Source organism: Cygnus atratus, chromosome 1 (assembly GCF_013377495.2).
Source record: "Cygnus atratus isolate AKBS03 ecotype Queensland, Australia chromosome 1, CAtr_DNAZoo_HiC_assembly, whole genome shotgun sequence".
In the NCBI taxonomy this organism is placed as follows: domain Eukaryota; kingdom Metazoa; phylum Chordata; class Aves; order Anseriformes; family Anatidae; genus Cygnus; species Cygnus atratus.
Window position 1 is genome coordinate 190,127,671 of NC_066362.1, and position 27,550 is coordinate 190,155,220.

Consider the following 27,550-nt stretch of genomic DNA (forward strand, 5'->3'; position numbering starts at 1 on the left):
ACAAACATGCTTACTTGTGAGGTACGAGGGGTGAGTTTTACAGTTTCTACCTGAGCTTCCTGTGGGGAATGAAACTTTTACTGAAGTAATACACAGGAAATAAACAAAGGTAACACTGGGACAAAGAATAATGATAAAAAGTCTGGATCAAAGGCCTTTTTTTTTTTTTTTTTTTTTTTTTTGTAGAGTTTAGCTACTAAAAGTACAGCTTTGAGTGTTAACATCTGTCTGATTGCATTTGCCATCAAAGGACTACAGGTAAACATTTCTCAAACTGCAAACAAATTCTATATACATTACTTGAGTAACTGTACAAACCAATGCTCCTAATTAAATAAAGTTTTTGAATAATGGAAAACTCAGTGCCGAACTAAATTGCTTTCTTTATCCAATAAAACCTTCACTGTAATGAATACATGCTCCTAATACATTTATGTATTGTGATTTTTTTTAAAGCTATGTTATTACTGTAGGTTGTGTGGTAGGTTGTGTGGAAGCCAGTCGCTGTGTACCCACTCTGGGTTGATAATGTGGATGCATGCACATAAACTGATTGCAGGAATATGGCTCCAGATCTTGGTTGAAAAAAACAAAATTAACTGATTAAGCAGAGCTTGGCAATGTATTTTTTAAGATATATTTACTCTATAAAATGTTTATACTTGAGACTTGGATTATCACACTGACATCATCTTCTCCTCACATTCTGTGTGCAACAGCATCAACTGGGATCTATGCATATAAAGACACAAATAATATATTCTCCGTGCTGATATCTGTTACGGTACATTCCTCCTCTCATCTGGTTAAGAAGTCATGCCCATAATGTTGTATTTAGGATATTAATAAAATTATGCATTAAATCTATAATATGTTCTGTTCATTCAGATTTGTTCAACCTCCATACAAAACCTAATTTGAATTAATTCTTCCCCATACAATTTAAAACAAAATACAAACCAACATCAAAAGAATCAAAGTATAAAACTTAGTTTTTAAAAAATGGTTAATTTTACATGGCAGAAAAATGAATAAAGCAACATATTGCAAAAGTAACCCTGTCTTGGAATAATCCTATTTTAAGCACTGACATACCTAGCAAAAAAAATTTCAAATTTGTGTGTTTCTGTACTTCCAACTTAGAAAGATGTATACAACATGTGTATAACAATACAAACCAATAAAATCCATGATACTTATATTTATCTTTTAAAGGAGCCTCACAAGTTGCAATTACAGCAATGAGATAAATGCATCAGGACTTCTTCCAGTATGACAAAGGACGTATATTAGAATTTTTAGTACCATTTTACTCATAAGGAAAGATCAAAAGGTAAGTTTGTTCAGTAGTCTACCTCTGTAAAATGTTCAAGTAAAAAACTGCATAGTGGGGTAATAATTTTTAAGATTGCAGATGTTACATCAAATCCAGAATGTGTTTAAATGCAGCTCTTTGCACCTTTCACGTTTGGGATGAAGGCACCTTCTTTGGAGAAGAGAGGGCTTTGTTTTGATTTAATTTGAACAGTAAGTTCCGTATAGCATACAGAATATCGTATTAAAACTGAGGAAAGAAGTGAGAAGCACGTGCAATTTTTAGCTCCACTGCAGTTCATTTTGCTTTGAAATTTAGTTGAATGAAGGTTGTTTCTGGTGTGTCAGTTAAGCTAACTCCTTAGGTGAGTTCAGATGCAGCAAACAGATTAAGATATTCTTGTCATTCAGATACTTCTCCTTTCCATTTATAAAAAATAAAACCTAAAACAGAACTCTTTTTAAAAAAAACAATAAAACAGTACACACAGCAGATGGAACCACCCTATGACAATTTGTAATTAATGAGGCATAAATAGACACACAAAACCTAGCAAATATAAGTGATCGTGCAGTTCTTGCTGCAGAGTAACAGGAGAATCTCCTGCCTCAACCACAGTGAAGATTATTTAGGATTCTTATTGCCTTAATGCTCAGAAAGTGCTTGCATATTATTTGAAGAGAGCCCTATAGGGTGCTATAGGGTGTTTGAATACGGGATGTTTGTTTGGGATGGACAAACCCATTTCACCTCTAGTATCATCACAGCTGAAATGAAAAAGGGAAAAGACATAAACTATTCTTGTGCATGTTCCTTCCCAAATTCATCTGGACAGGCTTAGGTAGCAAGGAGAATGCAAAATGCTCAGCCTTTCATCTTCTGAATCCTACGTTACTTCTTTGGGCTTCTGTCCGAGACTGCACGACTCCTCATACACACAACTCCCCTCTCATCTGGTACAAACCTCCCCATTCAGAGAGCAGGGCAAATGCAGAGACCAAGTAAACACTGCTACTGTAACGTATGCCTTAAGGTCATACTTTCACTTATCTATGAAAGGCCTTATGGTCTTGAACAGTAAAAATCTCTTACAGTAGTGAAACCCACAATGTCCTAACTTCCAAATTCTGGATGTTAGTATCACATCTTGGCAAAACATGGAAAAGTGAAAATGCTGAAAAATGCTGTTAATTTTTTTCCATTTTTTTTAAATTAACAAGAAAAGTTTTAAGGGATTATGTCAATGTAATTTCCTTCCAACATGAATCGAAAGGAACAAAAATCATTAATCTGATATTCATGAAGAGAAGAAACATTTATAGGAAGAGTGAACAAATGTGTTCAATTTTAGGTAGGCATTTTAGATTTAATGCTTATTCTTCTCAACAATACAAGAGTGGACTTTAACTGACACTCATAGATATTAGTTTTTTTGGTTGCCCTTTTTCCATTCTGTCTACCATCTATGCATACTGTAATCATATTCTTCAAATTATGGTTTGGTGCATCTCATGTTTCTTCTGTTTTAATTTATATTGGCAAAGTAATAGGTGTACAAACCCTACAGGGTAAGGTTTTAAGTACAAACCTTGTTGATTTCTCTTTCGTCATAGGTTCCTCTTTAAAAGCAATTTTAAATAATACTTCCTGAAACAAAGAAGCCTGAAGTATTAATACACCTACTACAAATAATATAGAGACAAAATACTTGATGGGAAAAAAGTCTCCTAGGGATGCCAGTAAGTATGGAGACACTGAGCTGGTAAGAGGAAAGAAATAAAACCTGCATCATACTTAAAATATTTGGAATGCATACACACTTCATTTAGCTAGTAAGTACTAAACTAAGGATGATTCCATGCTTCACTGGGTTCAGTAATGATGGCAAATCCCTCATACAATGAAGGAAAACGATCCCTTTTGGTCTTGGCAACAGCACTGGAAGAGATGAAACACAAAATGCTTATAAATGTTTCTTTTCTTATATTGAAGTCATTAATATTTCCAAAGTGTATTAAGATCTTAAAATAAAGTAAGCGTTGTTTATATTTCATGTGTGTCTCCATGCAGGCTGTGTACAGAAATTTCTTACACTGTAAAACACAGATTCATAACCCGGGTGAACAATGCTAAACTTTGGACAAAATAATGTTTGGATCTTCAGGTTTCTTTCAGTCTTCCTCAAGAAAAGGCAGACAAACTACAATGTAGTCCTTAACATTTGCTGCCGCAAGTGTGCAGCTTCTTCACTGATAAGGAAGACTGACTCCCCAGAATCAACATTACTAGTTAAAAATGTGTAATGCCTTTCATTCCTTACATATAAATATATATATCTACATTCACCACAACTTTTAATTAAGAATCCCCTCGAAAAGTTAACTCCAGGCTCAGTACAGGACCTTCTTTGTACCTCTGCTTGTTTGCTGAGTCATTTGCAGAAAAGGTTGGATCTTTGGCACTGACTTTGTATACTAGCAGCTTCCCAAACATGCTCTTACACAGACTTGTTCCCAAACTGTTTTTTTCCATTCTTTCATGAGTTTGACACAGTATCTTGAGCAACAATCTAAGAATTACTGATAGGACAAATTCTAGGTTAGTTCTGACCTTGCTTATCCCCTCATCCTCTTCGTTTGCATCTGCTCTTCTCCGATTACTCTGATTATGGAGGGTGGAAAGCAATCCCTTGGAATTAGTAGAGTTTGCAGTCAAAGTTCCTGAAGTACTCAACTTTTTTAAGGGGGAGATAATTTTTCTTTTTCCTCTTTTTTTTTTTTAAACTAAACTTTCCAGAGATATTTCTGTTTTTAAAGAAAGTATTGACAAAGTGGTTGTTTGTGGGATTAATGTTGTCTCAGCATTTATCCAGCTTGGTTTTTATTTATATTCTCCATTGCTAAATTACTGACTCTCTTACTCTCTCTCCATACTTTTTTCACTAAGAAGGGTAGATATAATGACAAAATATAGTTATAAGAAGAGAAACCCGTTGTGCCATTTGCCTGGACGCCTGATGCAATGTTTTGCACAGCACTAAATACCCTTGCCTGCTCGTCATTTCTATTTATTGTAAGCCGAAGTAGATCTCCACTTTATGATAAAAATCTGTCCTGATGCTCTCTCACATTGCTGTTTTGCTGGCACCTCTGTTTGATTGCCTCATCATAGAGCTTATGTTATAAAGGAGAGTCCAGAAACATTTCCATCCCTCTGTGTTACTAATCTCACCTCCAAATGAATTCTAAAAGTAAGAACTCTTCTGTGATTCTGTTACCAAAATAAGGAACTTCACCCCAGGAATTGTTTTGACCTGAGGCCCAGAACAGGTATAATCCAATCTGAGCCGAACAATGTTTTTTTCTACTTAACAAGAAATGATTTAAAAGTTTCCTTAGTGAAACTACTGAGCTAAAAAAGGAATGAGGTCTCTCTTAAGAATCCAGTACTCAGTCTAAATTCCTAGATAAATCAGGAGATCAGTCTTCCTAAATGCAAAATAATTCTAAGGTCATTTTAAGATGATTACCATGACCCTACAGAATTGGATCAGTGTAGTAAAACATCTAATATATAGGTGGAGAAATAAAATTACCACCTAAGAAAAAAAATCCATGAATCGTTTCTCTGTAAAAGGAAGGGAAAAAAAGCAAGAATTTCTAGGGGAGATCTTCTATGACACCCACCGATGTAAGATAAAACAAAAGCAGAATACAAAGGAACCATTTCCTATTTGAGTCAAAATGGATTTTTTTCCAGCTGGCCAAATTAGCCTGAAGTCTGGTAGTTTCCTTAGAATGGCAGTGGGGAACAGTTAGGTTTAACAGTACTAATGTTTCATGAATTTAATAATGGGAGGGAAAAATCATTAGTTCTGCAGTATGCAGACTGCCTAGTGCAGAAAAGGCTAAGCAGGCAAGCTTCCAGACTTACCTTGCTAGAGTTTTACATTTATGAAACTCAGCATTGTGAATCTATAGGAGCACAGAGACATTACAGTCAGAGAGTGAGCTTTTCTTTGTGGATGCTGCTAGGACTTCAAATTTGCCATTCTGGGAAAACGGGAAGAAGGAGCTCAAAGGTAGTACAGGTGTCTGCTTATTACAGGGTTTGTTGCACGAAATAGCCTCTTGAACTTGTAACAAACACTGCAAAAGACTAGATGGTGGGCATAAAATTCCTTTTTCTCCATGCTAAATAAAGATACAACGAACTTCTGTAGTTCATGGCTTACCCATTCTGTTTCGTTTTAATAAATGACTCCTTATAGTAACTATTCCAAATTTCATCCGAAGTTAATGGAATAAAAATGTTCAAGTCCACAGTATTAAAAACAAGTCGGAATTTAGCTTCAGGGATACACTGAGATCTGCATATAAAATACCAACCTTAGACCAAATCCATGCTTTAATACTGGTTGAGGTTTTGTACAATAAGATAATCAGAAAGTCTGAAACAAATTTTGTGAAGTGCTTACTTATTACTCACTGCATATTTATGTGCATTTAGAAATGTAAGGCGCTTTTACAAATGCTTTAAGAAAAACTATTTTCTTTAGAATCCTGACAAGTCTGATATTTAAGCAGAGGCATTAAGTACTTACCGCCACCAGCATTTCCTTCTTTGCGGCTACGTGCACTGCCATCTCTGCCAGACTTAATGCGCTGGAGAACAGTGAAACAGGTTTGAAAAGAACAGAACAAAAAAAAAACATTTAGTAATATGCGTTAGAAATAATTATTGAAAACTCAACCTAGCTTATTACTAAAGCAGGAGAAGAATATTAAACTAGGCTTACTATACTGTAACTAATAAACCTTGTTTATTCAAAGGATAAAATTATCCTCAAAGTCAGCGTTAAAAACACTGTTTACATAAAACTAGAGTCCTGTGAAATTCAAACAGAATATCTCAACAAATTATTTTCCTTCAGATAAAATTTATACAAGGAATGTGCATAAAAACAGTTCAGATGAACCTTTGTAAAGTACAGCTGAAAAAACAGGCAACACAGCCCTCCTTGCATGAGTTCAAAGTAGCCTCTGCCTATTAACGTCTTGTAAATCCTACAAGTGTTTTATTATTGTAAAGATTCAAGGGGGGGGGAAGTAGGGAAATCTATAAAAAGAACTATTCACTCCATAGATCTTTCATTTTGAATACTTGGCACAGGACTGTACTTTACAGCAAAATTTAATTTGCTGCTGAGTGTTAAATGTAAGATAAAGGTGAAGGCAAATACTTTAAAAACTATGCTTAAAAAGGCAGCCCTCTTGCACTGAGGAAGGTACCATAAACATCTTCCAGCTGTGTTTTTTTAGGGTTATTTGAAAACTTTAACAGTTTATCAAAGCAATACCTCTGTATCACATGGCAGAACTGGCTTCTCCTGGCTAAACACCAAATTTCTCATGCATATATCTTGTGAGTTACAAGAAGGTACATCTCAGTAAGGGACTTTTTTATGTACAGGTACAAATACTTGGCATTTAAAACACCTGGCTGTTAATAAAGTAATCTCTGTATCTTTTGAATTCAGGATCTGCTTAAAATACGTGCACACTACCTAGCTATGTATTACTGTAGCTTCTTCACTCATTTTTTCACCAGAAAAATATCAGAGTCTGGCAAAGCTGGAATGGCACAGAAGTGAAAGAACTTCCAAGCTTCTTGCCAAAATGAAAAGGAAGAACCCTTAAATCAAAATTCACAGGACTCAGACAGGAAAGCAGCATGCCTAGCATGAAACCAGGAATGGTATTGGAACTACCCAGTCTGGGACCAGAATTCTCATACTTTTTATTTATTTTGGTAAACCCTCAAGTCTATAATATGTTCTTTGAATTTTGGACTAGGTATCCTGTTCACCGTCCCGTGAAGCAACATGCCCTTCAGGAAGAATGTCCAGACTATCCAAATGCTGCATGATCCCTCAGTCTGTCAGAAGTTCAGCTTTTGTCTGTCAGAAGGAAGTGGTCCCTATATGACAGTACCCTCGTGGCATTTACATCATTGGACTTTACTCCCAAAATGTTACAGAAGTCCTAAAGCTTAAGCATATGAGTAATTCCTGTAAAGTTCCAAGTGAGTAGCTTATAAGTCATCCATACTAAAGGCAGACACTTAAAATAGTCCAGCGATTTCCACCCTAAAAATGCTTATTTCTCTCCTATGACTGCAAAAGAAATTTAAGGTTGATTAGTCCAGATGTGGATGCCTGAAGGTAAATGCAGTAAATCCCCCCGTGTTCGCACCTATCATCATTGCTTCACACCACACCCAATCAGTCCCCCCTTTCCAGTCATTAAGCTCTCTTAACGGAAATAAATGGTAATGTGTGTATACATCAACACCAAGAAGCTAGTGTGAACTTTTACAGTAATACTTGCCTTTTATTAAACTGAAACATGAAAAAGAAATATTAATGCATTAAAAAAATAACATGAAGGTTACAGCAAAAATCCAATGCTGAGAGAAACAGGGAGAAAAACTTCTACAGTGAATGAACCCCGCAGACGTTCCCAGATTCTTGGCTGGAAGCATTTAACAACTTGCCCATATTTGAGAACTGAGTGAAATAAGTACTCCAGAATATTTATTTTGGTATAAAATCCATGTGGATATATTTATTCTGGCAAAATGATGCCAAAACAGCAAATTTTGATAAATTTCTACACAGAGACAAAGTCTGTGTGCAGACTTTGAAATGCAGGTATATTACACTGGCATTTATCTTTTCCTCTTTACTGAGTGCAATCAAGAAACCACAGGTTAGTCTAAAACTGGGAGCAGGAACTGAGTTGTATCTGGTTTTGTTAACTGAAACCAGTGTTCCTTTTGGAAACTGAGCTGGTGAAATATTAAATTTGATAATTTTAGAGCTTGAAAATATGGTTTATGACTATATGCCCATGAATGACAGGAAGAATTTCCTAGGACAAAAATACCTAGTAATTTCCAATGCCAGATGGTAGACATAAGAGTAAAACATGCGCGTGCACACAGAATAAACTTCAAACAAACAAACAAAACAAATGCGGATGGAAAGCCAGATGTAATACCAATACTAAAAAGGAAGTAGAGGACTATTGTTTACAAGATAGTATTGTTGAGATTCTGTCTTGTGCTACCAGGCATCTATACTGCATTCCATTGAGATCTCTATCATTCAGGTACTAAAATCCCTTAACAAAAGGTAGAATGAAAAAAGCAAAACAAAACAAAACAAAACAACACATACATGTGCTACAGAGATCTCAGTTCTTAAATAATTTAGAGAATTTAATCTTTTTTAATATTTGCTAATAGCTTTTTCCCACCAGATAGTACAGAACTCTGTTCAAGAAAGCTCACGTTTCCAACATGAAATAAACATGAGGAAATTTTGCAAACATTATTATTATTATTTACAAATTCAAATATCACTTTTCTTAAAAGAAAAATGTATTTTTCTTAGAGTTGTCAACATTTGCAGATGTATGGTACGTAATTAAAATATTCAGTGCAAAAAATGCTGGAACTATATATCAGGAACTAGATTACCTCCCCATCTCCAGGGACCTCTCTACTTCTCACCAACTACAATAATCCAGTTTTCAGCTCATTTCATCTCTGAGCTTTCCCGAGTAAAGTACTGAGGTACTAGGTGTTATTGCAAGGAACTATGACTATAACTGATATCGAATTGATACTACCTAAAAACTAAGAAAAGCATGTTTAACACAGTTCAGAGAGGACTTCTTTAATTGTTTTGTAGAATAGGAATATTGTATCTGGATATCTGCTTTGTTTACTGCTATTATGGGGGAGACATGGATGAATATTAGCACTACTACATTTTTAGACTGCTTTCTTTTGTTTATTTTTTGAAGTGCTCAAATTTTACATTTACAGAAAATCCAAACCAATATACTTCAACTAGCCCACAGAGCGAGGCTGTAGCATAAATTTGGAATTGTTTGATCAGCATTCCCCTTTATGAGCTCTTTTCACTTTTGAAATGCCCCAGTCTACACGTGCATACTTACACTCTCTAGAATTGAAGTAAAATTGAAGTAACTAAGGATGTATTTACACATTATCTGACATTGAAAGGGAGTCAGTGAGTCTTACTAGTTAAATTAGGTAAGACTTAATGTGTTCTAATGGAACTCTGCAGCTTTCAGACAATTCACTGGACAGGAAGAGCAAGCTTGAATACTCTACAGCTCAATAACAGAGACAATGCTTCCAAATAAGAACCTGTTTTTAATTTTGAAATCTTACTTTATCACAAGAATAACAAGAAAATTATTAACACACACCTACACCACTCTGAATACAACACAAGTTGTGATTTCACACCTTTCACAGCCTTTAGTTTTTCCATAAATTTTTTTTCAGTTTACAATTTGCCACTGACATGAATGATTTACTTCATACCTATGTGATTTATGTAATTCAATGTTGCAGTTTTGTATACAGCAAAAAGGAGTTCTACTACATGAACAAATTCTTACGCTCCCCCCATCCCTCTATAGCTGCATTATTACTTGGCTGGTAAATATACTTCGCACAGTCTGGCAAATAAGTAGGAAAGACGACATTCCAGAGAAGCTGAATTATGTGGGTGGCTCCAGCATTCCCATCCCATACACATAACCCATCTTTCACTGGTATTTAAAATCACAGAAAATCCAGTGCTCAAAAAAGATTCAGACAGATTTAATGCTGATGCACAATTCAAATGAATGCACTAATTCAAAACTAAGAAACCCCAAATTCAAAACATGAGCCTCTCCAAAACAGGAGAAATTAAATAAAATTAAATAAAAATTATTTTATTTTAAAGCATCAAAAATACTGTTTTGGCTTTGTGCAGTGAAACTATTATTGCAGAAAGAAACAGGCTTACCTGCTCTCTTATTTCTTTTAATTTTTCCACTTTTTTGAGCTTTGTCATATATTCTTGGACTTCTTTCAGTCCCATATCTGTGCAGAGACGAACTAAAAATCGGAGGCCTAATTGAAAAGCAAAACGTTGTTAGAAAAAGGCTTACGAGGAGGTCACACTACAAGTGCACTCTACCAGAACTGGACATACAAAACAGCGCATGGAACATTGCAAATAGCTGGGAATACCAGGTGACTCTAGCCCAATAGCACTATGCAAGTTATGATATTATGCAAAAATTCAGCACTTTCTGTGATGCAATGTCTGTGTCCACAAACGGTGCAAATACCATTTATATACAAATATGCAAGACATACTGAATACTCCTGGCTCAGAATGCTCAACAAATATTTTGGAAACTGGAAAGCATAATAATGGTACTAACTTATTACTGAGGTGACACTACCAATAGCATTTTGCTGGAAACAATTTTACAAATGCCAAATGAATCCAAATGTTTGTTTGTTTTTCTGTTGCTCTGTTTTTTTTAGTTAAGTATTAATTCTATAGAATAAAAAATACAGACATGAAGATCAAATATGACTGTAGGATGGAACCAAGAGGACCCCAAGAAACAGTCATCACCAGACTCCCAAAACATTGTTGCTATTCCTGTGTGTTTGTCAACATCCCTTTGAAAGAACTGCCTCTGAAGCAGAAACAAGCATGACATGATCCACTTCCCTCCTGACTACTTTCACAAACATATGTATTTTTATTTTTGTGCTAAGTTAGTTTTCTGCTGCTTTAATGAGCTGCACTTGTTCACTGAGGGATGAGATAAGCATTGGAACCAGCATAAGGAAGAGGGTTGGGTGCCAGGGAGGGAAGAGTGACGAACCATTGTTTCAGCAGCAGAAAACTGTTATATCAGTTAAATTTCTTGTCCAACTGCTGCCTCAGTTTCGTAATTTGTAGAAACTACATTCAGAAAAATAGTGGCATTTCTAAAAGGTTTACCAAATACTCCACTCCTCTGAAATACAAGTGACCAATATGAACATAACATTTTGCTTATAATGTTGAGAAGTCATAGTATTGAATTTCTCTTGTACAACAGAGCTCTGTGATTCCTCTTAAAAAAAAAAAGTAGTACATTTGTTAAAGCAGAATGACACAATTTTATTTTAACATACAATAAACACTCTTCCCACATAAAATTTAAAATTGTAGGCTTATTGGTGACAACATTGTATTTTGGAATTAGTAAAACAAAAGGCAGTGTGGGATGCAAAAGGATATTCAAAACAACCAGTGACAGTCTCTATTTTCTACAGGGCTTTTTCATTTAGACTACAGGTGTGACTGGTTCAGCAAAATGTCTTTTCAAATGTTTCTTCAAATATATGTTTCTCATAGTGCAGTTTGAAATTCTCTAAGGATTTTCTAGAGACCAACTACTTGACCAACTATACTTAAAAACCCAACCACAAAATCATATCCTCTATGTTCTTTATGAAGGCTTTGCTTTGGTAAAAACAATATAATTTTCTCATATCTGGAAACTTGCAGTGTGAGTTTCAACTAGTAGAGACTAGAAGCAAAAATGCATGTATTTTTAATCTCTCTTCTGAGAAAACAAGTAACATAGAATCTAGCAAGTATGCAAGAGAATGAGCTCAACCGATCAGCTACAGTTAAAGTTTATTTTCATCTTTCTCCAGCATTACCCTAATATTTCTTAAAGCACACTTCATTAGTGTTACAAAAAAAATGGGGCAATAACATGAATTAAAAAAAAGTTAATGAAAATATTTTTATATGAAAAAAACTTACATCATATGGATTACTACTCAATGAAACAACTTACATTCGACATTCTCTGGGAATTTTCTGTGAATGACTTTGTATTTCTCTAGAGCTTTCTGGTAATTACCTGCAAACAAAACAAATATCTCCTACCCACATATCCAAAATATAAAAAAGAATATCTGATGAGGAATTGATACAGTTTGATATCACTTCACCTTGCCAGTTTGAGTACATGATTTAATATTATAAAAGCAAATTTGATAAAAACAAACTTAACATTCTTTAATTACTACCTGATAGTAAAAATTAAAAGCATTTGAAAATAGCCCAAATTATTCTGTGAAAAACAGTTTCCTGATTTTTGACCTTTTTTCTAGCTGCCTGTACAACCTCAACTTCCTATGAGGCATCTACCAGATAAGACATATTAAACACATCGTGGCTTATCTGAGGCTGCAAAAATATACAGATTGATCAAATAGAAATGCGTAACTGCTGCGCTCAGCCTATATTTCCTTCAATCAGAATACTTGTTTCTCTCTCTCACTTTGTTTTGCCCAAACAGCAGTTTTCATAAATCTGGTAGCAAAATAATTAGACTTTAAGACTTCTGCCTCCAATTTGGCTCAGATTGATTATTATGCAAAGGACTGACAGAGCCTGAGAAGCTAAAAATTCATATCCATAACATAACTGACAAAAAAATTTGTTCAGATATCACCGTTTTTATTTTCCTAACGTGAGATAGAGATCAATCTGACTTTCTATGTGTTAACATGATAATCTAGGAATTTTGCCAGCAAATCATAAATGATCTAAAAAACAGCCAAAAACGTGTTTCCTTCCTGGGAAAGAAGTTAATCTGCCTCTTTTTGGATGGTGCTGACTGTTCTTAATTCACTAACTTCCCCAGGTCCTGTTCCTTCTTCCACTGTTGAATTAAATATCAGTGAGAAAATGCATTTGTTTATTATGGAATTGAGTCCTGCAAAGTTCTAAAGAAGAAAAAAGGAGAATGACAAAATGGGTCAACAAGAAAGAAGAGTATTATTAACATGATTAAGTGATGAAAAAAACTAGAAAGATTAGTCTCTTTCTATTTTGCCTGTTGACATACTATATTCACAGTAAGAAAACACTTCACATTAAGACTGCTTTTTGTTAGTGTAACGCAAATACTACTATAATATCTAAAAATTACAACTACTGTTGAAAATGAATGGTCATTAAACAACTTTAAAATCTCATGACTATGTTAGATCAGATGGTACTACTAATTACATTAAAAAAACATCTAGCAGATGATTTATGCTGCTTTATCTTCTTTATTTTAATTATTTAACAGCATAAAGAGTATTTTATGCACATGTCAGTACAGGCATACTTCTCAGAGTTAAAAGAGAAGTCACGCTTTATTGCATATAAACAAAACATTTCTAACAAAATAATATATAACAATTTTTAAACAAAGTTTAGACCAGTATTGACATCAGACAGAAAGATCAAAAGGAAAAAAAAAATCAAAACATCAAACAAAACAAAACAAACCTTCAACTAATTACAAAAAATGTTACAGAACTTACCACTTCTTCGATAGCAACTGGCAACCATCAGCTGCCACTTCACTTGTGTAGGTCTGCACATAAATAAAATAAAATGATGCACATTGCCAAACAATGAATAGGCAAAACATTCTGCATAGCATTTGCAAAGACCTCCCCACTTAGAGCTCTCCACTGTGCCATCACCTAGATGTGCCATCACCTTTCTATCTCCATTTTAAAATGTAATGGCGATACTTACAGTCAGAGAAAATATGAGACATTTGCTCATATACAACAAAACTGTGAGGACTCCTTCCTCACTCTTCTCAAGATAGCATGCAAATTAGGAAAATTTCATGTCAATTGTGTGAAGGTACTCTGAAGCTGAAGCATTTCTCATGTGACTTACAGTTTAGTATACCCAAAACACACTGCACACTATCATTTACAGGACAGTATTTGTATTTATTTTCTTCAGTCCCTGCAGTCACAGCATAGGCCTTTTTTAACTCTAGCTAATCTACTTCTTTGCCTGACAGTCACCAAACAATCTTGGAAAAGTCATCTGCTTCACATTTTTCAGTTTCAGCTAGATATGTCTCCTGCAAACTACAAAGGTAGCCAAACAGACACCAACACCATTCTATGGAAGTTTATTATGCAGTCCAGTGTTAAATTCTAGAGAGAATAAGTTGTCAGCAGTCAGCATCAGCTTCACAACTACTTTAGTAATGATAGATCTGTGTATGCTGGTAAAAAAAAACTGTCTAACACCATCTTAGAAGGAAATTTTAAATGTTAATTATTGTGATTAAAACACTGAATACAGTAAATAATGTTAAACTAAAAAAATGCTGGTCATGACTAAAGCAAAGTTATATTTTTTTAAATGTAATTTTATTTACAGTTAGAAGTGATACTTATTCAGCAATCTATATCTCAACATTCATATTTATCAATTAGCATATCTAGACTATTTTTAATAACAAACACCCAAATATCTATGTTGTGTTATGTACTAATAACAATATAATCCCACAGAGAAATAATTTCTCTGTATTACAGATAGATTACAGTTACAGATAATAATGAAGAATTTCATATGCCAATTATTCGTAAGTACTTTACAGTCCAAATCCTTCATGCTTCATGCAAGGACTGACTGCAACTTGAAGCCTAAAATATTTAGATCTTTGCCAAAACAAGATTATGAAATAATTCTTTTTAGTTTCAGCTGTTTTTTTCCAGTTTCTAAGAGGGCTGTGAGCGCCAGCATCTGTGATCTAATAGCTTGACTAAAATACAAATTTTTAAGGTGGGCAGTATTTATACTGAAAGGAGTACTAGCAAACCTCTCCGTTAAGTGTTGTGTGCAAAAGAAATAAAAATGGAGACAAGAACCTACCAGAAACTGCTAGGCATCTCCTGGCTATAAATGACTAGCTGGTGAAAAACCAACTGAGGCCTACACCAGGCTCGGATGCCGATGTATGTTCAGCAACAAGATCCCGTATTTTGATGGAACTTTTTTCATCCCTTCTAGGGTATGTGGTGTCAATACACTATCAACTACTGAAATATTTGTTACTCTATGCTACCAATCTTTTCTTTGCAATTTGTACAGATTTGTTTGTAGGACCAAGTGGTTGCAAAATTGAACAATAATGCATAATGGAATATTTTACAGCTGCTACATCCATAATTTCAAATATTTATATCCTCTAATTACAATATTAAATTACATTATTTAAAATGTTTCATTATTTTAAATGAAAAATTAGATTTACAATAGAATCACATTGATCATACCCTGCACAGATAAAGATTTGAAAACATTTTCATGAGGTAAGAAGGAGTCTAAAGCACAACAACACCAGCATAAAGAAAAGTCTCTGCATCTATTTGCATACTGTCAATTGTGCTAAGCAACATAGGTATGGTGAAAGGCCACACCGATGCATTGTGTAGCTTCCCCAAGCTGTGACTCAGACTGAATGCTAAACATCAGGAATATGATCTTAATCTAGTTTGTTCATTTAAAAGCAGTTTATGTGATACCTCGTTTAGGAGTAATGCATTGTTGCTACTGGTGTGATGGAAAGCTAGTGAGTTTGGTGTATTGTTTTATTTGCTTTTTAAAGAAGTTTTCTGAGATTTTGTGCTTTTATTATTGTTGTCACTCAAAACAATACGATTGTGTATTACAAAAAGTAACTATGAATTTCAACCAGGTTCTGTATTTTCCGTGTACCATAAAAAGTTCAAAGTGTAAGTTCAGTGACCAATATGAGAACAGGCACAACTTCAGTTAACTCTTTGTTTAAAGTATATTTATGTTTATACTTTCCTAATTTTTAATTTTGTGAACTGTCTCCTATATTTTTTTCACCTAATCTGTGTCTTTCTTAATAATTATTACCTTAATTTGAGTGAAATCTGTTTTCCCATATATTTTTATTGCAACCTTTAATCCCTATTTAAACCTATGCTCTTCTCTTCTATAGTAATTAGTCATTTCTAACTGAAGCCCCTTCTAAACCAGAATTAATATTTCGTACTGAACATCTAACAATATTTGCATATAATCTTTCCTTGTTCATATGCTGTCTTGTTCATGTATGTCATTCACATTCACAGAAGAAAAAGAATATCAAATATTAGAGCAACACAAGGCAAGTAGTAACGAGTTTTCCTTAGTCTGATTTTCTGTAGATTTCTCAAAACACACAAGAAAAATTTAGAATCACAGAATCATTAAGGTTGGAAAAGACCTCCAAGATCATCTGGTCCAACCATCCCCCTACCACCAATGTCACCCACTAAACCATGTCCCTAAGCAGCACATCCAACCTTTCCTTGAACACCCCCAGGGATGGTGACAACACCACTTCCCTGGGCAACCAGTCGAATGCCTGACCGCTCTTTCTGAGAAGAAATGTCTCCTAATTTCCATCCTAAACCTCCCCTGGCACAACTTGAGGCCATTCCCTCTAGTCCTATCATTGGTTATCTGTGAGAAGAGGCTGACCCCCAGCTCCCCACAGCTTCCTTTCAGGTAGTTGCAGAGAGCAATAAGGTCTCCAATGAGCCTCCTCTTCTCCAGACACAACAACCCCAGTTCCCTCAGCCGCTCCTCACAGGACTTGTGCTCCAGGCCCTTCACCAGCTTCGTAGCCCTTCTCTGGACATGCTCCAGGACCTCGATGTCCTCCTTGTAGTGAGGGACCCAAAGCTGAACACAGCACTCGAGGTGCGGCCTCACCAGAGCTGAGTACAGGGGGAAAATTCACACTTGCTGGAGTTAATTTTGTTTCTATGAATTTCAGTTGGTCTATTATCATAAAATTCCTCATGAACATGGGGAGAAATCTTTGTTTCCACACAAAAAGACCAAATGCATGTCTTTTTGGAATTCCATTTAAACTGTGGTTTGCAGATTTAAATTAGATCAAAATTTTGTTAAGCTTTTGTCTCATAAGCTCCCTTTTCTGATCTAGAATAGAATGCTTAGCCTACAGACTCACTTTCTTAAGTACATCATATTCTGCTAAAGGTCAATTTCATTAATTAAGTTTAATTTACTATATATCAAATACCTACGTCAAGATCTATTTGATACGTCAGCGTACTTCCACTGACCATGGTAATTCTGCATGGAACATATTTGCTTACTTCTACACTTTGTAATATCATTCTTTTTGTGGTAGTAGAAGTTACGTGAGAAGGGAAAATGCAGCAACAACTGCTAAAAGATACATTTATCTAAACCATCAAATGCTCACTGTGTGATTAAAAAAAAAAAAAAAACAGAAAGGAAACAGTTCGTATAAATCTATAGAGAAGGAAGTCTTGGGGGCTTAGTAGAGCTGTTCCCCACTTCATAGCTGTGTTTAATGGTAGAGGATAGAGAAAAGAGGTTCAAATATCTAATACTCTCTTGGGCCCAATGGAGGATCTTACTTAACACTGAAACTGCACAGTAAGAACAATACCATCCTGTAAATGAACAGAAGGTTGAGAAAATTAAATAATAATTCAAATATAATTAACTCTGGTATTTGCTTACAGTATTAGGTTAATTTATCTCTAGGCATGATTACGCATGTCCAATCACAAAATATTTGAGTAGGCATAAAATAATAATTACTTACAGGATAAGTGCTGCTCTTTCAAAGTACTCAATGGCTTTTTCACAAAACTGGGTGTCAATGTAATAGGCTCCAAGCCATTCAATGACCTCAATGTTTGAAGGGAAATACCGGTACGACTGACAAAATAGGAAAGGTGAAAGAAACACAATTTTAGTGATAAACAACATCTTTATGTTACTTCTGGAATATCTTACTCAAGTGTTTAATTCCCCAGATGCCAAAAATATGCGATATATGAATGGAAGCAGTGTACTGTACAAACTAATCCTAAGAAGAAAAAAAAAAAAAGCATGCCAGGTTTTCTAATTACAGAATGCTTTTTAGAAGGTACCTGAGATGAGCCTGTCACGTTTTCCATCTAGCCTTATTTGAAATACTATTTTAAACAGTTTGCAACAGCTAAAATGTTTACTTAGATCAGCTCTATATGTGAATAAGTTACCTAAAATGTTAAACAATGGTAACTAATACATGTACAATTTCACACTTAAGTCAGTCTTCAGAAAAACTAACCTAAAAGCATTCTTTTCTATGAAATACATAGGTATGTAAATAACATTTTTGGATTCTTAGAAATTTCCATTGAAATAGGCTCCAAAATTATAATCACGCACAACCCGCTAGTACTCAGAACTGCAACACAGACTTTGGTCATCCACACTTTACACAAAAAAAAAAGAACTCTTGGCTTGCAAAGAAGCTTCCTTTCTCCTGTTTCTAAAACAAAAGGATCTCTATAAACCATAGACAGCTTGAAAGGAGAGAGGACACCTATCTTTAGGCAACTGTGTGTATATTATGTGTAACTGTACCATTAATGTATCTATAAATATATACCCATAAACACAAACACATATATGTATAACCATATCCATTACACAGACATACCTTCCAATTAATGCTGCCAAGTTATGCACCTTTTAAAATCACATTTGTTATATCCATTTTTGATAATGTGTCTCAAACCGAATTTATATTGAAATTGTTAGGGGCCAATCTAAATAATGACTACAAGAAAAATGAAAGGTGGAGGGTCAAATACCATGTGGAAATACAGTCTAAGTTTCTTCGGGATCTGACTACAAAAATTAGATTTTGTCAACTCTCTTGCCCCCTCAAAATCTCATTCTTTCTTATTTTGGGTGACATTTTGAATAGTTTAAAAAAAATCAATTGTTAATTTGATACAGGAACATGTGACAACGTTTTCATTACTTATGAGAAAGATTTTTATTATGCATTGGAAAAATAACAAAAAGCAAGTACCTCGTAGTAATAATGAAAAGCTTGAGATTTATCACCTTCATTGTCATATAATTTCCCTAGCTTTGAAAGGACATGAGGGTCAGTTGGTACTACACTGATCAGCTGCATAAGCCACTCTATGGCTTGATTGGGATCTTCCATCATTTCATATCTGAGGTTTTTTTCAGTCAAGGACTAATGATGATGATACTCTATTTTGATCTACTCAGAATTCCTACTGCTTTACATAATGTAACCCACATGCTGGACAGATATACCAGTCACTGTAGTATGGACATATGTTGTTAACTTTTACACATTGGTTTCATAATTTCTTTAGCATCAGAAAGTATTTTTGTGAAAAAAAGAAATAATTCATAGAATCATAGAATGGTTTGGGTTGGAAGGGACCTTAAAGATCATCTCATTCCAACCCCCTGCCATGGGCAGGGACACCTCCCACCAGACCAGGTTGCCCAAAGCCCCATCCAGCCTGGCCTTGAACACCTCCAGGGATGGGGCATCCACAGCTTCTCTGGGCAGCCTGTGCCAGGGCCTCATCACCCTCACAGTGAAGAATTTCTCCCTTCAGAGGCTGATCTGTCACCTTAAAAAACACCTTGGGCTTGGTTATCTCCTATGTCAGTCACTAATTTTACTTAGATTTCCTCATTTATAAGAGTGAAGAGTGAGAACCAGGAAATTTATTTGTAGCCTTCACGACTTGGTTTATTTTTCATAATATATAATTTTGACCCAAATAATCAATTACGTAAAACTGCTATGTTCAAGAACAGACTTTTGCCTGCAGTGAGATTTTCTGCTCTATGTCAAAGAAGCACAGCACAGACTGTACAATTTTGGTCCAGAGAACAGAAGCAGCTTTGGTTTTAATTATTCCTACAGCGTGCTCTCCCTTCCCTAGTCACCCCTAAGCTGCACAGCAGCTCAGATCTGCAGCACTGCGAGTTAGAGCTACTTCCCAACATGTTTTTCAATTTTTTGCTGCACCTTACCCTTACCCATCGTGGAAGAAGCTTATGAGCACTGGTAGACAGCAGTTTTACACAGCAGTGGAGCACAGAAACTCTCACCTAGACAGAATTGGGAACCGTAAGGCCATTTATTCTGTTGTGAAATGGGCAAGGCAAGGAATAGAAACCACAGCCCTTTCGTATTTCTGGAGGTTGCTTATTTTACTGACTAAAATATATTTTTATTACCTTCATTACCCTTAGAAGTGTAGTACAGGAACTGGAATCTGTTCTGCTTTGGGGATGATTTTATTATGGTTTGCACATCCTCAGAAACATCGTTAAAGGAATTCATACTGTAGAATATCACTGGTGATGTGCAAAGCCAAAACACACTCCACCCCATACTTGGCTTTCCAATCTGTTCTGCTTTTGCAGCAGTGGGAGACAATTACTTTCTTACACATACACTAGCCTGAAAACAGCCTTCCCAACAGAACTTCAATTTCATTAGTTATTTTTTTTCAGGTTTTACTCAACTGTGCTTACGTTTGTGACATTAGTTTCATAATAAAATCAGCAGCATTTAAATATTCCAGAGCACACTTTAATACTGAGTGTAAATGTTTAACTATTCCCTGACACACTGATTGATGCAATGCAAACAGCATTAAAGTATTTTTCCACTTGCTTCATCAGAAATGTCAAAGAAGGTTGTAAGTTCTGTCCTTGTTTTTACAAACATGAGAGAACCAATTTATGCACGATCATCCTAGTTATAATGGACACTACAGTAAATTTTTTAGTCTCCTTGTCATGACTAGAACACATATTTCAGATTAAATGAGTCTACTCAAACCACCATCACACCATCGTCTACTAAAACCACCATTCCTTATGATAACCCAGAAAAAAGATACATGTTTGCTATTTGGTGAAGGACTTGGGCACTATTTCGAAGGATTGCATGGAGTTTCAGAAAACAATCCAAGGCTTCGTCTATTCTGTTTAACTTCTTGTATGTTAAACCTAAAAAATAAAGGTTACAATATAACTGCAATGAGATAAAAATGTATTCAGCACATTAATTGACATGGTAACAAAGAAAAATAAATTAGGCCCATGAAACTCAGCAGAAGTGTAACTGCCATGACATCAATGTACTCTATACTTGGGTCATCCTTGTAATTCCTTCCAGCTAGCATGACTTAAAATAATAGAGGCAAGGAGCAGGAATCTAATCAAAGACCAAGAACATTCTCACTTTCTGAACAACATGAATGAGGGCAAGGGATGGTTTTCAGGAGTGGAATGACTGTTATGGTTCAATAATGCCAGTGCTGGTAGGTTTTAGTAGGTAGTAACATGTACGGTATTTTTTTAATATTCAAAATGACTTATCAATATCAAGTAATAATTGCAGATGATTAACATTTTTTTTGTAGAAGAGATAGGAAGTTAATATCCTGCTATAACACAAATTACTGAATAAAGTAATAAATTATAAATTAATAATAAAGTAATAAACAATAAATTAATAAATTTATATACAAGAAAGCCAGATTCTCAGAAACACTAGTATCACCTTTAGACAAAAGCTAAATCACAAAAGCACCTTTGACTTACCAAGATTATAAAGTGCTTCAGTGCAAGAGGAATCATTCCTGAGAGCTTCCTTATAAAACTCAGCTGCTTTTTCATAGTCTCCATTTGCAAAAACAGTATTTCCTTTGTTAGTTAGAGCTGCTGGATTGTACCTATCAGAATTTACAGCTAAATCTGCATAGTTAGATGCTTGTGCCAATTCATTCTCCTATATGAACGAAACAAACATTGCATTAGTCATTTGTCAGTCAATCTCCTTGCAGTTCTGGCTTCTTACGGTTACTATAGTGGAATTTCAAAAGATTAAGGATGAAAAATTAATACATTCTTTAGTCCTAAAATATTCCTTATGTATTTTTATAGGGCAGATCATCTCTTTCAAGTTTCAGAGAACTTAGCACTTCAGACTTATTTTGCCATTCTGTTCCACTCAGTCTGGAAGTTTTCTTAGCTGCAACAAAGTAGTATTTGTTTAAAAACAACAACAACAAAAGCCCCACAAACCCTCCAGATTTCATATGCAAACACTCCTAACGTACATACTTCACATGTTCTTGAAGTTCAGCCATGGTCTTCAGGAGCTAAGTTTTAAATGCAGGTGGTGAACAAATCACGCTCCAGGCATGCTTCTGTGGCGTGGGCATCCATCTCACTCCCTCCCAGCAGCAGCAGACAAGGGACATGCCCCAGACCACAGCCACAAAAGCATGTTCCAGAACAGCTTTTATGACAGGCAGTTTCTTGTTGTTTACACAGCTTATTTAGACAAACACAAAAATTGCTCAAAGATCCAGAAATTGCTATATCAACTTTGGTTCTTCTTAACAGGTTTTGTTGAAGCAAACACTTACCAAATAATAAAGGAATGAAAGGTTTGTTGCAGCTGCGCTCTTTACTCTGCTATCCTTTTTTTCAAACATTTTTAAAGTCTCCAGTGCCTAGAAGCAGTTTGGAAACAAGTTAATTCCCATTGAAGCAAACTTACACCAAATTCTTTCAGAAAGCACTGATAAATTACACAGTAATAAACATCTAAAATTACCACCTCATATCATCACATACATGATAATTACTACAGCTCGTAACACATGATTACAGACACACACACAAATATATATATGATATTAATCTTGGTCACAAAACTTGAATAGCATCAGCTATATACCACTTTTTATTTAGAATTTAGATTAGATACAGGTATCTTGAAATACAGGTATCTGATAACAATTCTATATACATAGAAAACATAAGTTTATATTATTTGTTTTAATATAGCCAACAGATTAAAACTCTCACACCTATTTTTCCAGTTCTCTAAGTGAACATGAAAGGACTGAGACTAAAACTCTTTATGAAAAAGATAAAAAAAAATACACACTATGTATTCAATTCATACTATGTATTCAATATGTATATTCAAGGACGTGTAGGATTGGATTTCAACCTGAAGTTGTTTTGTGAAATATGACGAAAACACCTGTCTAAGTTTAGGAAATATTCAATTATGTGAAGACTGAGAATATAAGATAAAGAAATATTTTACCCCCCCCCAAAATAAAATTCATAAACTTTGAAATGAAGAAGTTCATGGACAAAAGTAAAGAAAGGGTAAATTTAATAAACTATCAAAGAAACTTTAATATCAGGGCTGCTTTTTTTCATTGACTATATAATAACATTTGTAATTGCAGACTAAACTGTTAAGAAAATCTCTTTTCTTTACAGTAAATATTTATATTAATTACACAAACTTAGAATATTACAGTGGGCCCAGTTCTGTTGCCTATTATAACACAGATGTGGCAACTTCAATTTAGCCATCAACATTTGCAACTCAAGTTTCCTTCTTCCTTTGCATGAAACCTATAACCCACTGTCTACATATCAAAATGAATGCATCACACCATATGTGGCATGCCAAAACAAACCAGAAGAAAACAAGTGTTAATTAACTGTCATCCATACTGTTTTTAGTTACTTCACATGAAATACACAACAGTCCTAATGATGTGTAAAGCGACAAAGTATATAAAGCTAGTTGCAGTTAATGGATTTAGTCAACTACATTCAATGTAGAACTATTAACTACTAAAGATCATAATATTCTCCTAACAATAGAAAACTCTCAGAAGAAACAAAGCAATTTCACCTAAAGAGAGAATTTCAAAAGTTTGACCGTACAGCTTGTGCTATCTGGTATGTGAGACTTCAGCTATGACAATTTCAATCTTTTGTATTTATTTGTGACTTTCTGCAAAAAGGGAACGGTCCAAAGTATTTACAGATATAACACTGTATCTGAGATACCCTACTCCTAAGCATAGACTTGCTTCGAGTAAAAGCCATGCATTTCTCACAACTGAATCTTTTTTAGTGAAAGTAAGAGCTATATAGTTGAAAATCATTTTCTGAAAAGCCATTTCCTGTTGTATCTGATATGTTTAGCTTTGCTATTACTGCTAAATGGCACCTTTGACTGTAAAGACTATAGTGGATGTAATCTATTTTTCATTTATAATGAAAAGTTCATACGACTCTGAACTCTATTCACTTACTGGTAACCAAGCTGCAGGTCTCTTAAACCATTTCAGCGATTAGGAGCCTTAGGATGAAAATCAGTAGCAAAACTCCTTCTGTCCTTGCAGAGTGGAAGTGCTCTCTTTATCATCAACTAAATGAAATTTCTAAACAATTTTGTAACTTTTTAATCCCATCAATAATGTTTATTAGATTCAACAATCATAAAACAGATTGCCCAAATTATTCTTTATAAGACGATTCCATTGTACCTAAATTACTTGCTTACAGAAGTTAAACTTGAAAACAGCTTGCCTGACTGAAGCAGGGTCTGCCAGAGATGTTAAGGAGCTGCATAACTAACTTACAGGCTTTTATTTTAAAATTAATTTTCAAAGTTCTTCTTTGAAATTAAGAAAACGTTTTAAATATCCAATACACAAGCCCTTTCAATAATAGAATGCAGTCTAGATATACTGTGGGAATTTCCAACCTAAATTTATTTTATTTTTTTGTTAGGACTATTTTAAAATAGTATTAATTATGATGAGCACATTAAGCCCGTTAGAGTTACAGCAGAAATCCATTTCAGTTTTTTGGAAACTTAAACCTTCAGCCTAAAACTAAATATTTCAAGAAGTTTCCATTCCTGTTCTTCAGCCAAAGGTGTGTTGAGCAGGTGGTGAGTTACTAAGTATATGAACAAAAGACAGACTGGATGAATGTAACTGGCAGCTGCAGTTATATTAGAAAAAAAAAGACTCCGTGCAATTACCATTCTTTAGTCCCACTCTACTATCAAGTAGTTCCAGTGCAGGTTATAGGTTTTCTACCACATAATCTAGGCAAAAAGTGCACCCTCCCCATTTACTCCAAACCTCCAATGCCCTTCCCTCTCCCTGCACTGAAGTACTCCACAGGAACATCATCAACAAACTCTGTATCTCCTTTTATCTCTGAGAAACAATTTTTATACCCTATATTGGATACTAACTGGAGACTGTGAATAAAATACCATCAAAACAGTCAATTCTTGAGATCATATTACTCTCTACCTACCTGTACATCTCTCACTCTCCAAAAATGATCAAAAAAGCTAAAGCCAAAATTTTCAAAACTCTCATAGTACTTTTCATATATACATATATATATGTATGTATGTATATATATATAAGAAAAGCTATCTGTCAGATATGCAGTATAATAAAAGGATAGCTTTCTTGCTACATCTACAGGGAAGGAAAAGAGGGCAGGGTGGACAGGAGCAGCTCGAGAATCCAGAAGAGCTTAAATACAGAGAAAGGAAGGTGGGCTTAAGTTAAGCACATGGCCCTGTGTGCATCCTTCCAAGCTATGGGAAGGTGAAGGCCCTTAGATGACAGAGGTATTCAGCTTCCACTATAATTTTGCTGTATACGATTCTCTCTATTTCTTGCCACTTGTACAACCCACGGGCTACTATGTTCCTTCTTGTTTATTCAACGTTCCTATCACTGACTGTATTGAACAGTGCATGTTAGAAGGAAATTGAGCAAATCCTGTCAGATATCTGACTTGTGCGGATAAAGTTGTTTTCCAGCTGCTATCATTTCAAAATGAGCCTTTTTCACATGATGAAAATTTGGTATTATAAATTGTACTGAAACCTACTAAAAATTTCATTAAGAGCAAAAAATGCATTTGACTTAAAATAAAACAATATAAGGCACATGAACTTAGACAATAACAAAAACTTACACCTGGTAAATTGCAATATTAATTTATACACCTTCATTGGCAATTTATATGCGTATAAAAGGAAAGCTATAGCTAATAGCCTGCTGTGCATATTAACAAGAGATTAGGGATAATTTCTACCATGAGAGCGATTCAACATGAAATTAATTGGCAAAGATTTGTCTATAATAGCTACTGGATGGCAAGCTGTGGAAAGGGACCTTACCTACGTAAAGACATACACATAGTTTCTACTTACATGGTCAAAAGTTACTTCACAGGTATATTTATAAATCTAACAAAGCAATGAATAGGATGCGTGTAATAATATCTATGATACACACTAAAATCACAATGATTTTGGTAGCTTCATCTTCTGAACTTCTGCCAGTTAAATTTTGAGCAATGAGCTATGCTTTTACTTGAAAGCAGCGATACTGTGTCTTTTCTATGATCTTCCTCACTTGCTATTGTATACTGTAGCTTAAACCATTATAGTATCTTTTCAGTAATGGTAATTCATGTAATGGTGATTCATACTAGTTCTCTATGCTCTCTAGGCAAACAATCTTTTATGAGAGATGTAGAACTTTCCAAACGCCTGAGCAGACAATTTAATTCCAGTTTGTATTTCAATAGCAGGATAGGAAGGCTGACCAAAGTTCAAGGTGACATTATAATATTTTAGGTAATGTGATGCACAGGTAGAAGTGAGAATAGGATAACATCAACAGTATTGATACATACGAAGTGCATCTGCAAATATTTTGGTGTTAAAGTCAACATAACAGCGAAAGATTCAGATCATACTAATGAAAATAACCTTCTGGCTGATTAGCAAACTGCTCTTTAGGCTCCAATTCACTGTACTGACTACATTCCCATTAACTGCAAAGCGAGCTTAGACACCCAGGGAAGATAACTAAAAGTAGGTGTCTTAATTTTGAAATGAACTCCATTCACTGTAACTTCTATGTCAGAAATTTCATTTAGATGAAACTCATCTCTTGGCAATGTGTTTTTATAAAGTTATTTTACTGAAGAGCTTCAATATAATTTTGGGGCTTGCCCAGATCGTTCTTATCCTTGCTGAAAAACATGCAGTGGCAATGTAAGATGTCTTTGACAATACAATATTAAAAAAATATATAATTAAAAAAATAATAATGTGAAAAGTTGCTATACCTGGTTAAAATCCTGTTGCCTCAAATAAGTAGTGGCTTTATTTATTTCCAGGTCATTGGCTAACTCTACATAGTGGGAAGCTTTCACTACTTCAACACACCTGCAAGAGAAAGAAATCTGATAAACAAAGTGCATCTGTGCAAATGCCACTTTGTTACATACTTTTGCTGCCAATTCGCTTTCCAAATTTCCTTAGCTATTCCTTCTTTACAAAGGCAAACAGCACTTTGATTAAAAATATTTATGAACACACTTTGTTCCCATAATCAACCTCAGTAACTCTGTTCTCATTATATTTAGGCCACTGACTGAAAAAAAAAAATGTTATTTTCCATCACTGAGTGAACTTTGCAATACTGACGTCAAACATTGACCTAAACAGATGTTGGATAAATTACTCAGTGCTTGGTCTTGGATTCCATTCTTTGAAATGGAATCTTGGTTCCGTTCTGTTTTTAGAATATTTTTTTTTATGTCAGAATTATTACAGCAAAATAGCACTGAGCTCAGGACACATTGTTTGACCTGCACTAACATACGTTCTGTGAAAATACTCGCATATTTTGTGTATGTTATCTTTAATTAATATATCTGTGAGTATTTTCACAGAAATA

The 27,550-nt window shown here is 34.8% G+C and overlaps 1 protein-coding gene across 5 annotated transcripts in view; it reads right to left on the bottom strand.

Annotated features, from left to right (window-relative positions):
- IFT88 (intraflagellar transport 88) overlaps positions 1–27,550 on the bottom strand; it is a 213,515-nt gene that overhangs the window by 4,563 nt on the left and 181,402 nt on the right. For all 5 annotated transcript variants that reach the window (XM_050710949.1, XM_035542725.2, XM_035542726.2 and 2 more), the window contains exons 15-24: positions 26,937–27,036; positions 22,370–22,456; positions 21,540–21,726; positions 20,834–20,942; positions 18,961–19,111; positions 17,695–17,810; positions 13,583–13,635; positions 12,058–12,123; positions 10,209–10,315; positions 5,919–5,979 (exon numbers count right to left, since the gene is read on the bottom strand). In XM_050710949.1, the coding sequence (XP_050566906.1) occupies positions 5,919–5,979; positions 10,209–10,315; positions 12,058–12,123; positions 13,583–13,635; positions 17,695–17,810; positions 18,961–19,111; positions 20,834–20,942; positions 21,540–21,726; positions 22,370–22,456; positions 26,937–27,036 (1,037 nt within the window). The remainder of the gene's footprint in view (positions 1–5,918; positions 5,980–10,208; positions 10,316–12,057; positions 12,124–13,582; positions 13,636–17,694; positions 17,811–18,960; positions 19,112–20,833; positions 20,943–21,539; positions 21,727–22,369; positions 22,457–26,936; positions 27,037–27,550) is intronic.